This window comes from Danio rerio, chromosome 18 (genome assembly GCF_052040795.2).
Source record: "Danio rerio strain M-AB ecotype USA chromosome 18, GRCz13ab, whole genome shotgun sequence".
Lineage (NCBI taxonomy): Eukaryota > Metazoa > Chordata > Actinopteri > Cypriniformes > Danionidae > Danio > Danio rerio.
In genome coordinates, this window is record NC_141038.1 from 36,611,203 (window position 1) to 36,627,542 (window position 16,340).

Here is a 16,340-nt window from a genome sequence, read left to right on the forward strand (position 1 = left end):
ATCCTACCACATTAGTGGGGTAAATTGTAACTAATGACCACTTTGTATTTGTCATCATCTCACATAGTCTGTGATATAGTTTAAGAAATTTTAATTGGTGACATTTGTTGTAGACAAATGTAGGTACTTTGCATAAAAGTTTCAGTCATGTAGCTATAAAAATTAGGTAGTTTTAGGTGCTAAAGAAAAATTGTGTTACAATCATCCCTGGTCGCCCCTGGCAAGCTTTTAGCCACAGGTTTGACACTTCATTGGGTGTCAGATAAGGTATGAAGAGAGCAGCCAACACTGTCTTATTGCTCTGGACTGGCATTTATAAACTATACAGACAATCAATATAACAAAATAAAATGTAGACACTTCAATCACTTTAACGTGCACACCCATAAAATGATATGTATAAGAAGCACAAGGTGAAAATGAGGAAATTATTTGTAACATTTGGGCCTGGAGTCCTTTGATCCTTCCAGAAATAATTGCCCAGAAATATATCACACCCTTGCTCCCTACAATCACAGATGTCTATCCCTGATCTAAAAGCACAGTCCCTATAGCCCCTGCTATTTACCTTACTTTTTTCTTGTAGAAAATGTTTAAATTCAAGGAATCTTTCTATTATATCAGAATTGTCCACGTTTATTACGATCTTGAACAGATGCAGTGTTCATTGATTGCTTGTTAACTAATGCATTAACTACTGTAAATTAAATCAAACTTATTGTAAAGTATTTCCCAAAAAATGCTAATAAAAATGAATACATTTATATATTTGGTTTTAAGTGACCACAAGCAATAAAGGTGTATGACTGTCACCTAGAGGACATTTTGAGAAAGGCATTGCAAAGCAAATTACATTTTCTCAATTGATCAATCGTTTAAAAAAAAAAAGTACTTTGAGTTAGTTCTCATCATTTTTGTTTAGGACGAGTTTATTTTATTCATTTATTAGTTCATTTCATGACACATTACATTGCATAATGTTATTGGTGTATTACACATTATTTTGTGTTATTAATACATCAAATGTGTAGCATTACATACACAAAATAAGTAAGCATGAAGTACATAGGGCAGAGAAAATTGTGTCACTGTGAATTTTCTAAGTCAAACTAGTCAAATCAGATCATTTAAGTGGTCAGTACTGAAACATACAGCAACTTTAATCAAGAACTGTTGGATCACTACTAACACACTAAACGGAATCACAAATATAAACATACCCTCAAACACTGTACATACATGTTTTTAATAATGTCTTAAACCTCCTACCCTCTTCAGTAGTTTTCAGTCAAATAATTATATTTGCAATTTAATTAGATGATTTACTTTACATAGAGTTAGTAAGCCATGTATTAGTAACATTAACAAATATGCAATTTAAAATTATATAATAAAACTGAGGGAATCTTACACAATAGTGACTCCCTAATTTCCAGGCATGAACCTGGCACCACCTGCTTGGTAAAAGGAACTACCTCCACCCCCTCTCCCCACACATTTATCATAAATTAAAGAGCAGAGTGGGTGAGTAGGTCAGGAACAGGGAAGACATGTGGAGCCCTTTAATCATTTGTCTATATCTGTCCTATAACTTTAAGTCTGCAGCTTCAATCCTTATGGGTTCTTGCCAGCTCCAGGGACACTTTGGTTTAAATGGAATGTACCAGGCTGGAGATGTTATTCTTGGAGGGCTGTTTGAAGTTCACTTACTTGCAGTGTTCCCAGAGCTAAGCTTTAGATCAGCACCCGAACCACCTTACTGTGAACAGTGAGTCTGGACTGGAAAGTACAGTTAGACAAGTATAAGAGAAACATTAAGAGTCGAATTTGAGAGATTCATTTATTTAATTTCAAAATGCATCTTTAAAATGAGTTGTTTACAAAAAAATAAAAATCACATGTGATTTTGTGGTTAAAAATTTAACTTCAAAAATGTTCCTGTTGTTATTTTTTTCTGTCTTAGATTCGATATGGCAAGCTTCCAGCAGGCACAGACTATGGTTTTTGCCATAGATGAGATCAACAAGAACCCAAAACTGCTTCCTAATATTACTCTTGGTTATCATCTTTATGACAACTGTGTGATGCTAGGAATGGCATTCCGGGCTGCCATATCCCTAGTTAGTGGAACAGAGGAATTGTTCTCTAACCTTAACTGTACTGGCTCACCTCCGGTGATTGGCATTGTGGGGGATTCAAATTCCACTCCCTCTATTGCAATTTCCAGTGTTTTAGGACTGTTTCGAGTGCCTATAGTAAGATGGAAATAAAATGAATAATACATTGTATTTTCATTTGGACATGCTAATTTGCACACACACACACACATATATACATAACGCTTTCATTTCTAAACATTATCATGTTTATTTTTAATGGGAACATAATTCCTACAGTTCTTTAATTTTCTCTCTCTTTGCCTATCCTTTTGTTTTTGCCTTATTAGGTTAGCTATTTTGCAACCTGTTCCTGTTTGAGTAATAGAAAACAATACCCATCCTTCTTTAGAACAATCCCCAGTGATGCCTTCCAAGTGAGGGCTATGGTTAATATTTTAAAACATTTTGGATGGACCTGGGTTGGTCTTATCTACAGTGATGATGATTACGGCAACTATGCCGCTCAGTCCTTTCTTCAGGACATTCAGATATATGGAGGGTGTGTTGCTTTTACTGAAATTCTGCCTCTAAATAACAACCGCAAATATATTGAACATGTAGTTGGAGTAATTCAGGCCTCTACAGCAAGGGTGGTAGTGGTGTTTTCGACTTCGACTTATGTGTTGCCTTTAATGGACGAGGTGGTATTGCAGAATGTAACAAACAGACAATGGATTGCAAGTGAAGCTTGGGCTACTTCACCTATGTTTCACACTCAGCGCCTTTTGCCTTTCCTGGGGGGCACACTGGGTATCGCCATCAGGCGTGGAGAGATCCAGGGACTTCATGAGTTTCTGCTACATCTTCGTCCTAAAAACGATCAACATAATAACATGGTAAGAATTTTCTGGGAGAAAATGTTTGGGTGCAGATTTAACCCTGGAGGCAAAGGAGACAAACAGTGCTCAGGGCAAGAGGATCTGAGCAGCATAGATACAGCTTACACTGATGTCAAAGAGCTGAGGGCATCATATAATGTGTATAAAACGGTTTATGCCCTGGCACATGCCCTTCATGACCTGACGGAGTGTGATGAGGAGAGAGGACCATTCAGTGAAAACAGATGTGCTGACATAACCAATTTACAACCCTGGCAAGTAAGGATTAAAAATACTACTCAAAAAAAAATGATTGGAACACTTAAACAATACAATATAACTTCTAGTGTTCCCTTTGATTTTTGAACAGTGCATATAAAGTGCATATTCAAGGTCCATGAATAAATAAAATGAAATGCATGTAACACCTGTCCTGTCAATAAACTGTACAGCTGGTCCACTACCTACAGAAAGTCAACTTTACCACAGGCTTTGGGGATCATGTGTCATTTGATAAGAATGGAGATGTACTGGCCATCTATGATGTGATGAACTGGCACCCAAGCTCTGATGGATCGATAAGTGTCCGCACAGTTGGAGTGGTAAATGAAGGAGCAGCATCAGGAAAGGTGCTCACACTGGATGAAGATGCAATATACTGGAACTTTAAGATAAAGAAAGTAATTAACATGTTAATGTTTTATTGTAAAAATTTCACAGCTTTATAGTATACTTACTTATCAAATATATTAAATAAGACTACATTTAAGTATATTGTTTTTATACAGGCTCCACAGTCTGTGTGCAGTGAGAGCTGTCCCCCAGGAACCAGACAAGCAACAAAAAAAGGGCTTCCTGTGTGCTGTTTTGACTGTCTGCCATGTGGAGATGGGGAGATTTCTAATGTAACAAGTAAGGAGACAGTTATTTTGTTTTGTTATTGGAGATACCATTAATTTTTTTTTTCTCAATGGCTTTGGCACATTTATGTGCAAATGTCAAAATGGTTTGCTGAAAATTCAAAACTTCATTGCATGTCTGCAAAATGTAGTTACTTACCCAAAACATTTAAAGCTTCAAAACCTAGTAATCATGTCGGTAATTTGGCCAAAGTCACCAAAACATAACATACATTTGTCATCGAGTGAGCCACACTGCTCAAAATGTGTTGTTTTTTCACTCTGACAGGCAATGATGACAATTTTCAGTCAACAACATGTTAAAACTAACATATGGACATTTGTATTTATACATTCAATCATTCATTCATTTTCTTTGCAGCTTAGTCCCTTTATTAATCTGGGGTTGCCACAGTGGAATGAACTGCCAACATATCCAGCATATGTTTTATGCAGCAAACGCCCTTCCAGTTGCAACCCATCTCTAGGAAACATCCATACACACTCGTTCACACACATACACTATGGACAATTTAGCCTACCCAATTGTCCTATACCCCATTTTTGGACTTGTGGGGGAACCTGGAGCACCAAAAGGAAACCCACGTGAACATTGCACTGAAAAAAGTGTTGCATGCAGAACTGTTGCAAACAATTTGTTTGTGTTGAATTTAAACAAACAAATTAAGTTTAGTAATGTTCAACTTAATTTGTTTGTTTAAATTCAGCCCAAATAAATTGTTTACAACCTCTTAACATAAAGAAATTGAGTAAATCCAAGGAATCATCTTTGAATAATTTATTTCAGTGTGGGGTAACATGCAAACTCCACACATAAACACCAACTGACCCAACCGAGGCTCGAACCAGCGACCTTCTTTCTCTGAGGTGATACACAAAAATACTACAAAATAGCATCAATAAAAAAATATTCTTGGTGGACATCCTTTTGCTCTTTTGACAGTTTAAATGAGAATTGACTTAATAGTTTTGAACAACAACCTATATGAAAATAGTTTTTGTCCAAACTACAGAAAGTTGAACTTAATGTTTGCACACATGTGCCAATACATTTGCAATAGGGTATAATAAGCAAATTGTTCAGAGAGCTACTTGTTGTTTTGAAAAGTACACATTCAAATCGAGAATTGAAATTAAGCAATTGAGAAAAACTATAAGTGGTTAGCACTGTCACATCAAAGCAAGAAAGTCGCTGGTTTGAGTCCCTGCTGTGTCAGTTAGAATTGCATGGGTTTTCTCTGGGTGCTCTGGTTTCCTTCAACGTTCAAAGACATGCAGTAGAGGTGAATAGAATAAACTAAATTGGCCGTAGTGTGTGTGTGTGTGTGTTTGTGTGTTACAGAAAAAGAGATTGTATAGAGAGAGTGTATAGGTGTTTCCCAGTACTGGGTTGTGGATGGTAGGGCATCTGCTATGTAAAACATATATATATATATATATATATATATATATATATATATATATATATATATATATATATATATATATATATATATATTAAGGGTGTCACCGAAATCGATCGAAATTTATGCTTGATTTCGATTATCAAATCAAAAAATAGAATCGTCGATGCTGCCACGCCCCCATGTCACGTCAGCTTGTCTTGCCAAGCTGGAAAAAACACGCTTGTTGAAGTGCTTGTTAAACTGTGCAGACGCAGGAAACCCATCGACAAAGCTTAAACCTTCAGGGCTCGACAATAAGCACTGCCCGATAGCCCGGGGCCAGCGTGCGAGACGGCCAGTGTACAGTGCTGCCTTGTTGCCTGACAGATCGAGCCAGAGCTGCATGCTGCGACTGTGTGTCAATTGTGTGCAAATACAATCTTACGGTGCTTTCACACATAGACGTTTGTTTCGGAATCTGTCTCGTTTCCCCCGTTAGCGCGGTTTGTTTGGCATTCATCCAGCAGTTGCGATCGCATCCGCGCCAAATCAACCAGTCTGAGATCGCCTGAATGAGACGGTCTCTGTCCTACTGAGCGGATCGATTGTAGTGAGAAAACAAAACAATGCAACGAATTAACGAACCAGGCTATATCACAGTGTATTATGATCGTGTAATAGCCATATATACGGCTATATGAAGAGAGAATGATGAGCAGGGCGAGATGTCTTTCTTACCGGTAAATGCGAAAGTGAAAGCATGCTGAAATATTACCAAGAGCTGTTTATTCAGCCTGATCTCGGTTTATCCGTCAGGAAAATTGATCGAAATTACTATCTGTTAATTTTTCCATATTTTAATCGTATAATATGTTGTTTTAGGCCTGTTGTTTTGTTCATTTTCGCACTGACAGCTCGAAAGAAAGATTTACATTGATCTGATGCAGTCTCGGTTCATCTGCTATGTCTCTCTATAATTTAAGCCTATAATGCAGAATTCTAGCCAATGTTTCTTTAATAGATTGATTAATTCAATAGATCCATTTTTACAAAACCTGACAATTGAAATGAGGCTCTGTATATATGAGAAAGTCTGACCTCGGCTTTATATTCGGTGACGATGTCTGTGGGTTGTTAAAATTAAAGTGCACATTTTTGCTTATAAAATATTCTGTACACAACTGCTCTAAAGTTTGGGGTCAGTATGATTGTTAAATATGTTAAACTAAGCTTCTTCTGCTCATCAAGGCTGCAATTATTTCTTCATAAATACAAATATTGAAATTTTGCACTACAAAATAACTGTTCAAAAGTAGTTTATCATTTAATTTATTTATTCATTTATTCCAGATGATTTATTCATTTTAAAGATGAAATTTCAGCTTCATTACTCCTTCATTACTATATCCTTCAGAAATCACTAATATTGATTATTATTATATTTATTAATGGCAATGGTAATAAAAGCTATAATGTCTGGAATAATAATTTTATTTAAAACTACATACAATAACAAAGCAGTTATTTAGCCTTGATGAACTGAATAAGTTTTCTTAAAAAACATTAAAAAATTACTTTAAATATATATACAGTGGAAGTCTATATTTATACAGTGGAATTATTAGCCCCCCTTTGTTGTTTTTTTCTTTTTAAAATATTTCCTAAATGATGTTTAACAGAGCAAGGAAATGATGATAGTATTTCTGATAATATTTTTTCCTCTGAACAAAGTCTTATTTGTTTTATTTGGCTAGAATAAAAGCAGTTCTTAATTTTTTATGACCTATTTTAAGGTCAAATTTATTAGCCCCTTAAGCTAATTGTCTTTCAGACTGTCTCCAGAACAAACCGTCGTTATACAATAACTAACTTGCTTAATAATAATAATAATATACTTAATAATTAACTTGCCTAATTACCCTAGCCTGACTGGTTAACCTAATTAATCGAGTTAAGACTGCCTCAATCTTTTAGTTTCACATTAGTACTTAGTCATTTTAGCAAACACCTCAGATACTGTTGGCTGGTTCCTGTTAGTTGTGCACCTTTTTTTTTTACCGACGCCATTATAACGACACAGATCACTGCCTATTCACAAGAAAAAAGTGATTGACAGGTGGTAATTATGTGTGAAACTTGCCTTTATTCATTTACTGTATGATTTGTTTATGGGTAAAACAAAGACCATACAGGTCAGGTAGTTTAAATGGTCGGCTACAAATAATCAATTTGTTATTAATTAATTACTTATTCATAATCTAAAATCGAATCGAATCGTTACAGCCTTAATATATAAACACACACACACACACACACATATATACAGTATATATATATATATATATATATATATATATATATATATATATATATATATATATATATATATATATATATATATATATGCATATATATATATATATATGCATATAAGCAATTTTGATTTCTTTCTTTCTCAGATGCTATTGAGTGCACAGTATGTCCAGACGAGTTCTGGTCTAATAAAGATAAGGATCAGTGTGTACCCAAAGAAGTAGAGTTTCTGTCTTATGAGGATCCCTTGGGCATCTCTCTGACTACTGCTTGCCTGCTTGGCACCTGCTTCTGTGCTCTTGTAATGATCATCTTCTGTCAACATCGTAACACTCCCATAGTACGAGCCAACAATTCAGAGCTTAGCTTCCTGCTTCTATTGTCACTCAAACTGTGTTTCCTGTGTGTGCTGCTGTTCATTGGCCGGCCACAGTTGTGGACATGTCAGTTAAGACATGCTGTGTTTGGCATAAGCTTTGTTTTGTGTGTGTCCAGTATCCTGGTTAAGACTATGGTGGTAATAGCCGTGTTCAAGTCCTCTCGACCAGAGGGAAAAGGGTCTATGAAATGGTTTGGGACAACCCAGCAAAGATGTACTGTCCTCATCCTAACTGCACTCCAGGTAGTAATATGCATAGTCTGGCTATCAAATTCTTCTCCAGCACCCCATAAAAACAGCCAGCATATCAGTTCCAAAATTGTTTATGAATGTGCCATTGGCTCATTGGCTGGTTTTTCTCTGCTATTGGGATACATTGGTCTTCTGGCAGCAGTAAGCTTTCTGTTAGCCTTCTTAGCAAGAAACCTTCCAGATAATTTTAATGAAGCAAAGTTCATCACTTTTAGCATGTTGATTTTCTGTGCTGTTTGGATTGCATTTGTTCCAGCATATGTGACCTCTCCAGGGAAATATGCAGTGGCTGTGGAAATTTTTGCTATTCTTGCCTCAAGTTTTGGATTATTAGGAGCAATATTTGCCCCAAAATGCTATATTATCCTTTTACATCCAGAGAAAAATACAAAAAAAGCCATCATGGGTAGACAAATAACTAAATAAATTGTAATACTTTACTATGGTCTTAAATTGTGAACTTTGTTTGTTGCATTTTATTTTTTATTAATGTACTCATTTTGATCAATATAAGATTATAAAGAGATTTTTTTTGTCCACACACTAGTCCTGTCTTGTCTTGTATGTTGTGCTCAGCTTGAGTTTTCAAGTCTTGTGTTGTCCAGTCCTGTCCAGCCCTGCTCTTCCCTGCCTGCCCAGTCAAGTTTGTTTTTATGTTTTCCTCCTCAGGGTAGTTTTTGTTGCATTTTGTTTTATTTCCTAATTAATAAACCCACATTTTTATCCCTGCATTTGAGTCCTCATCTTTCCCAGACCTCAACCGTGACAGAACAAACTGGCCAAAAGAGGACTCAGCAGACCATGGGCTTATTTCTTTATCCAGCTCTTTCCCAGCAAGAGGATCCCCAAGATTAACCCCTGGCCAGTGAACTGCAGTACCACTGGAAACATCGCCCCTTTAGGGTTTATGCACAAGGCCTCTTTGAAGCAGTCTTGGGGCTTTTTAGTAAACCAACATCATCCATTTCTTTCTGGCCAGATTGGATGGGTCATTTGACTGGGAGAAGCTGGGGAACTTTAAGGCATGGAATTATTGAGAGGTGGTGGAATATATCTGTTTGCAGTAGGGAGCTCCTGCAAAGGGAATTGACCCCTCCTGCAGCCACCACCACCACCTCACAGCCCATGGCCAACCCCCAAGGAAAAACCCACTCCCAAAAGCAGAGGCTGAGGAGAAAGGTATCTTTAGCAAAGGCGGTCAGTGACAGTTCCAGCCCCAGAGTACGCGCCAGTGATGGCTCTTGCCACAGAATGCAGCACAGTATCGGGGGGCGACTCATCCTGTCTTTGTCTGTGTCTCGTCATTGTTGTGAGTGCATGTCCTCGAGTGAGCTGTGCGTTTGTGTCTTTGTAAAGTGAGCATGCTTGCGGCCCGATGTGGCTTGGTTCATGCATGCTCGCTTACTCTTGTTTTTGACAAAGGTGTTAGAGGCCAGAGCTTGCAAAACGACTTCTTGATTTAATCAACATTCCTTCTTATCTACACTGTCTCAGACACAGAGAGACACATGGATTTTTTACCCATTTCACAAAGTGGACACAAAATGGAATAGTTCTTTTTAAATACTTTTAGATTCAACTATATATATATATATATATATATATATATATATATATATATATATATATATATATATATATATGTATTTAAAATGCAGTTTGAAATATTGAAAATATTGAAAGTTTACTTATTATTGTTTATATATGAATGCTTAGGTAAAGATCAAGCTGGTAAAGATGCTTAGACTTTATATATTTAGAACATTGCCTAAATTAAAAAAAAATTGTAATGTTAAATTAAAAGTGGTTTGGAAAGTGAATTATGCATAAGAAAATAGTTTAACCGTGGACTATGACTATGCAAAAGCTAGGATGACAACCTCCAGTGATCACAGGATCATCCAATCACAATGCTCGATTTAAAAGGCACCATCTATTCAACCTTGGTTTCAAGAGAAAGGATAAAATGTTCTCTCAAAGAAGATATACCAAAAGAGTGGTGGTGATACACATGGTAGTAGTAGTGTGGTTTTCAATGCAAGCGTTACACCACTGAATGTCTACAAGACGAAACAAAAAGATTTCTTGTACATTTCAGGTTATCAGAATTTCTCAAAGAAAAGATAACAGAGTTAGTAATTACAATTCTCAACTTAATCACCTTCATGATTTATGCCTATGCACTTCATTTATTGTACATGTAGTAATGTTAGTTACCCTTGTTTATTCTTTTGTTAATAAACAATTATTTATTACAATTGTGTCTTCCTTATGTTGATAATACAGTAAAAGGTTCAACAAATAGGACAATCTCATATGATTTGATTAAAAATATTTGTTATTTATTTTTACAAAGCTTTCTGGTGCCCCTTTTAAAAACTGTTATTTATTTGATATTTACACACACTTTAAGAGTGGAGTGACTAAAATCTCAATTTTATTTTTAATACTATTAATTTTAATATTCGAGTCAAACCAAATAAATTATCACTACAATAACTGGTGCCATGCATGAGGTTAAAGTATCATTATTAATATCAATACCAAATATTGATGTTAAAATTTGTTATAAAATATTACTACATTAATTAGTGCCCCGTGTGAAGCTAAATTATCAATATTAACAACATCACCACATATTAATTATAATATTTGTGATAAATTTAATTATTACAACATTAATTGGTGCCCCTGTTCTTTTCTGAACTTACCTAGACTTTGTGGCAGGGGTAGTAAACTTGCCCAAGTGGTTAAAAGCAGCTTCAGTTGTAATGTTTGTTCAAGATTCAGAGTTTTTTTTTTATTTATCTTTTTATTCTTTATGTTTTATTCTTTTATAAGGATGAAAATGAGCATTTGTGCTAGCAATCCATCTCTTCCTTGTTTTATGTAAATGAGCAGGATTTGAATGGGAGTCCACATCAGACAGTCCACTGATGCTGTTTTGAACAAATTTTAATGACAAATTAACTGAACTATGTTACTCTGTCGAAAAAAAAAAGTTTTACTTTCATCATTGGCAGAAAGTAGGTCACCATGAGTTATTAACTATTTTTAATGCAAGTTATTGGGGCTTCACCACATTGTAACTCTTTTGGCTGTGAAAAAGTGACAGTGAAGGTGGGCTTGTCAGAGAACAATACATGTTTTACACTGTCCACAACCCAAGATTTACCACTGAAATCGGTTGGCATTTGTACAAGTGACCAAAGGTTTGGCTATAGCAGCCCGGTCATGTATATAGACCCTATGGTGCTCCCGATAAACAATTTTAGTGTAAATGGGAAAGTTGAGGTGCACATTTAATTCTGCAGTGAGTTAGTCAGCTGTGGTTTTAAGTTTTATGGATACAATCCGGGTTGGACATCTCTTTCAGGAAGCTTTTTCTTGGGTCTACTTTTACTCATGTTAAATGTGTCCCATCCTTCTTGGTAGTATGCTGACATTACCCTGGATACCATGACTCCTAACACATCACAAAGACTTGCTGTCTTGATCACGGATGTGCCAGTGAGACACGCACCAAAAATATTCCTCTTTTAAAGTCTATTATTGTATTGCAATATTTTAAGCAAAACTGGGCTTTTACTTTGCAAATTAATCTTTTACACTCCTGTTTATATTGGTTAAATGTGCAACCAATAAAGATTGGACACCAGACTGGTCAAATTTTGTCATTTATCCTCCAACACTAAATTTGTCAATGTTTCAGTTTAATTGCCCAACCCCTGTATATGACAAATCAGTGGGAAGGTGATACTGTCTTTTTAAGGGAGGTACAATAGGCACCACCTGTTATTTTAAAGTAACACCCTTTCCAACCTTCATCATTAATGTGCAAAACCTATTTGGAAAGAGAAAGAGATGTGGATCATTCTAAACATATTCTTGTGTCTGTCTAAATGGATCTCTGCAGATTCAGTCCTCAGATTAGACACATGTCAGCTTCAGGGACACTTCATGTTGAATGGGGTGTACAAACATGGAGATGTTATACTAGGAGGGTTGTTTGATGTTCACTTACTTACAGTTTTCCCACAGCTGAGCTTCAGAGTGCAGCCAAAGCCACCATACTGTGAAAAGCAAGTGTGGTGTCAGAATGATCATAATTAAATGAGTAGTTTCCATGCCTGTTTTGTTTTTGCTGTTACATTGTACTTTTTATGTAAAAAAAAAAAAAAAAAAAAAAATCACTGTATATTTAACCAGTTGTTTATGTGAATCATTCATGACTGATGTGTGTTCTAACATTTCCCTTTTTTTAGATTCAGTATGGAAAACTTCAAATCGTCACAGACAATGGCTTTTACTATAGATGAGATCAATAATAATCCAAATCTGCTACCCAACATCACTCTTGGATATCATCTTTATGACAACTGTGTGAGACTAGCAATGGCATTTCGGGCTGCCATGTCTCTGGCTAGTGGGACAGAGGAATCCTTCTCCAACTTAAACTGCACTGGCCCTCCTCCGGTGATTGGGATTGTAGGAGATCCAAGTTCAACTCCTTCTATTGCAATTTCCAGTATCCTGGGGCTGTTTCATGTACCTATAGTAAGTTTATAGTAAGAGAGATTTTACACGTACACACACTTATATTCATTTTTCAGTTAAATGGTCATCATTTTACCTCCAAATTTTTCTTTATTCGTTTTTCAATTAAATGTTAAACAAAAAAAAAAAACAATTCCTCTGTGTCTTGTATTCTCCCTCTACTCTAAATAGGTTAGTCACTACGCCACCTGCTCTTGTTTGAGTGACAAGAAGAAATACCCCTCTTTTTTCAGAACAATCCCTAGTGATGCCTTTCAGGTGCAGGCTATGGTTCAGGTTTTGAGGCATTTTGGATGGACCTGGGTTGGCCTTCTTTACAGTGATGATGACTATGGCACCTATGCAGCACAGTCCTTCCAAAAGGAAGTTCAGCTTTTTGGAGGTTGTATCGCTTTTTCTACAATACTGCCCCAGAACAACCCTAGAGAGATTCAGAATATAATGGGAGTCATTCGGGCTTCTACAGCTAGAGTAATAGTTGCAATTTCTACATCATCTTATCTGCTGCCTTTGATGGATGAAGTGGTATTGCAAAACCTGACAGGTAGACAGTGGATTGCAAGTGAAGCTTGGGCCACCACACCAGCATTTCGCACTCCACGCTTTCTGACAATTTTGAGGGGAACAATTGGCATTGCTATCAGACGTGGTGAGATCCAGGGACTTCTTGAATATCTTTTACGTCTCCGTCCTAGCAGTGATCCAAGAAATAATTTGGTGAGAATCTTTTGGGAGAACATGTTTGGGTGCAGTTTTGCATCGCAAACAGTAGGTGAGCAAGTAAAAAAGTTGTGCACAGGACAGGAGGATCTGAGCATCACAAACACAGCATACACTGATATTTCAGGGTTGAGAGGCCCTTATAATGTTTATAAAGCAGTTTATGCCCTGGCACATGCACTTCATGGACTGATGCAATGTGAAGAGGGGAGAGGACCATTCAGTGGGAACAGCTGTGCTGACATAACAAATCTGAAACCCTGGCAGGTAAGAACCACTGGTACAGTGTAGATATTTTCCAGACAAATAGAAGAGCAGAGCTATATTTAACAATAAAAAAATGCTTTATATATTTAATTTAAATTTCAGATAAATATTTAACTCCTGTTATTTCCACAAACTGCAGCTAATCCACTATCTACAAAAAGTGAACTTCATCACAGGCTTTGGGGATCGTGTGTCATTTGATAAGAATGGAGATGCTCTGCCCATCTATGATGTGATGAATTGGCAACCAAGCTCTGATGGTTCAATACGAGTCCAAACAGTTGGTGTAGTAAATAAGGGAGTGACATCAGGTATGGTGCTCAATTTGGTTGAAGATGCAATATACTGGAACTTTGAAACAAAAAAGGTAAATAGACATTACATGTCAATGTCACCATGAAAAGTCAAACAAGAGTAAGTTAACAGAAAACCTTAAAAGAAATTACCAGATATTACTTTTTTTTTTTTAGCCCCCGCAGTCTATGTGCAGTGAGAGCTGCCCCCTAGGCACCAGAAAAGCCAGAAGGAAGGGTCTTCCTGTATGTTGTTATGACTGCCTGCCATGTGGAGATGGAGAAATTTCTAATAGAACAGGTGAAGAGATTATTAGCAAATATTAAAACAATTTCAGTGTCCTCTAAAATTATTTTTTTTATTACATTCAGATGCAACTGAGTGCCTGGTGTGTCCATATGAGTTTTGGTCCAATAAAGAAAAGGATTATTGTGTGCCCAAACAAGTTGAGTTTTTATCCTATGAGGATCCCCTGGGCATCTCTCTGACCACTGCTTCCTTGCTAGGCATCTGCTTTTGTGCTCTTGTGATGGTCATCTTCTCTCATCATCATAACACTCCCATAGTACGTGCCAACAATTCAGAGCTTAGCTTCCTGCTGCTGGTGTCACTCAAATTGTGTTTTCTGTGTGTGCTGCTGTTCATTGGCCAGCCACAGTTATGGACATGTCAGTTAAGATATGCTGTCTTTGGCATAAGTTTTGTCCTGAGTGTCTGCAGCATTTTGGTTAAGACTATGGTGGTAATAGCTGTGTTCAAGTCATCTCGTCCAGAAGGCAAGGATGCAATGAAATGGTTTGGACTACTTCAACAAAGATGTACTATTCTAGTCCTAACAACCATTCAAGTTGTTATATGCACAGTATGGATATCAAATGCATCGCCAACACCCCATAAAAACCACCAGTACATCCGTTCTAAAATAGTATTTGAATGTGCCATTGGCTCAGTGGCTGGTTTTTCTTTGCTGCTGGGATACATTGGACTATTGGCAGCAATAAGCTTTCTGTTAGCCTTTCTAGCCAGAAATCTTCCGGATAATTTTAATGAAGCAAAGTTTATCACTTTTAGCATGTTGATCTTTTGTGCTGTTTGGATTGCATTTGTTCCAGCATATGTGAGCTCTCCAGGGAAATATGCAGTGGCTGTAGAAATTTTTGCTATATTAGCTTCGAGTTTTGGTTTACTGATGGCCATATTTACCCCAAAGTGCTACATTATTCTTTTACATCCAGAGAGAAACACCAAAAAAGCCATCATGGGAAGATAATTGCAAAAATTGCTGTTTTCCATTATTACACAAAAGAGACTTTTCATGAGAGAAGCTTTCTTATATAAAAAATGTATATGTATGAAATGCATATGAAAAGCTAGAATTTAAATGACTTGTCCTTTTTCATGTTTAGGTACAAATGACACACTTTTGGATGGCCAGTGTAATTTACTAGGAAAAGTCTAATTTCATATTTTACATTTATGTGAGTAATTACAGAGGAGGATCTACACATGCTTAATGATGTCACAAAGAAGGACCACCAATATTTATAATTAAAGTCATGTTGAAATAAGCCACCTCAATTTCTTTATACTGTAAAATCACATTTTTTTTTAGAAATCACCTATTGGTAAAGCTTGTAACCATGCTTCAGTTAGTAGCACTTAAGTATAAGGACCAATTTTATTTAAGTTGCTTAATAGCAGTGGTATACAAAGTACTTGAAAACCATACTTGAGCAAAAGTTCAGATACCTTACTAGAAAATGAATTTGGTAAAAGTTAAAATCACTGCTTAGAAAATTACTTGAGTAAAAGTTTAAAGTATCTGATATTTATTGTTTCCCAGAGATGGGTTGCAGCTAGAAGGGCATCCACTGCGTAAACCATAAAACTAACCACTGGTTAGTGATTCATTTCCAGTGGCGATCCCTGACTAATGAAGGGACTAAGCTATAAAAAAAATGACTGAATTATATTTAATGTATTTAAGTATCAACAGTTTTTTTAATTTTTTTTTATTTAATGCTACTCAAGTACTGAAAGTAAAAGTTAATGCTGCCAGTAAATAATAGCCCCTTTCACACAGTGATACCGGTAATTATCTGGAAAATTTCTGGAACGACTTTACCGGTATATTTATCGGTATATTCGCCTGTTCACACAGGCGAGGACGTTACGGATTTTTTTCCAGAAAAGACCGTTCACACATTCATTCCAAAATACCGGTAAATTCTGACATCATTCACCACAAATGAGCCTTAAACGGCTGCGCTTGTATT

The 16,340-nt window shown here is 36.4% G+C and overlaps 2 protein-coding genes across 2 annotated transcripts; both read left to right on the forward strand.

Annotated features, from left to right (window-relative positions):
* The first annotated feature begins 1,494 nt into the window (after positions 1-1,494).
* olfcq13 (olfactory receptor C family, q13) lies at positions 1,495-8,948 on the forward strand. The gene is made up of 6 exons (XM_087293255.1): positions 1,495-1,768; positions 1,964-2,255; positions 2,447-3,256; positions 3,430-3,657; positions 3,766-3,889; positions 7,742-8,948. The coding sequence occupies exons 1-6, from the start codon at positions 1,551-1,553 to the stop codon at positions 8,650-8,652; spliced, it is 2,583 nt and encodes an 860-aa protein (XP_087149381.1). The 5' UTR covers positions 1,495-1,550; the 3' UTR covers positions 8,653-8,948.
* A 2,120-nt stretch (positions 8,949-11,068) lies between these two features.
* olfcq14 (olfactory receptor C family, q14) lies at positions 11,069-15,626 on the forward strand. Its single transcript, XM_087293259.1, has 6 exons — positions 11,069-12,308; positions 12,492-12,783; positions 12,955-13,770; positions 13,910-14,137; positions 14,241-14,364; positions 14,436-15,626. Exons 1-6 carry the CDS (start codon positions 12,091-12,093, stop codon positions 15,332-15,334), a joined length of 2,577 nt encoding a protein of 858 aa, XP_087149385.1. The 5' UTR covers positions 11,069-12,090; the 3' UTR covers positions 15,335-15,626.
* The last annotated feature ends 714 nt before the right edge of the window (positions 15,627-16,340 follow it).

Excerpts from the sequence above, each read along its gene's own strand:
- olfcq13 (XM_087293255.1), top strand. The coding sequence starts at position 1,551 with ATGTGGAGCCCTTTAATCATTTGTCTATATCTGTCCTATAACTTTAAG. Across the intron at positions 3,257-3,429 it reads CCAATTTACAACCCTGGCAA|CTGGTCCACTACCTACAGAA; the intron begins GTAAGGATTAAA and ends TAAACTGTACAG. Across the intron at positions 3,658-3,765 it reads GGAACTTTAAGATAAAGAAA|GCTCCACAGTCTGTGTGCAG; the intron begins GTAATTAACATG and ends GTTTTTATACAG.
- olfcq14 (XM_087293259.1), top strand. The coding sequence starts at position 12,091 with ATGTGGATCATTCTAAACATATTCTTGTGTCTGTCTAAATGGATCTCT. Across the intron at positions 12,784-12,954 it reads GGCTGTTTCATGTACCTATA|GTTAGTCACTACGCCACCTG; the intron begins GTAAGTTTATAG and ends TACTCTAAATAG. Across the intron at positions 13,771-13,909 it reads CAAATCTGAAACCCTGGCAG|CTAATCCACTATCTACAAAA; the intron begins GTAAGAACCACT and ends CACAAACTGCAG.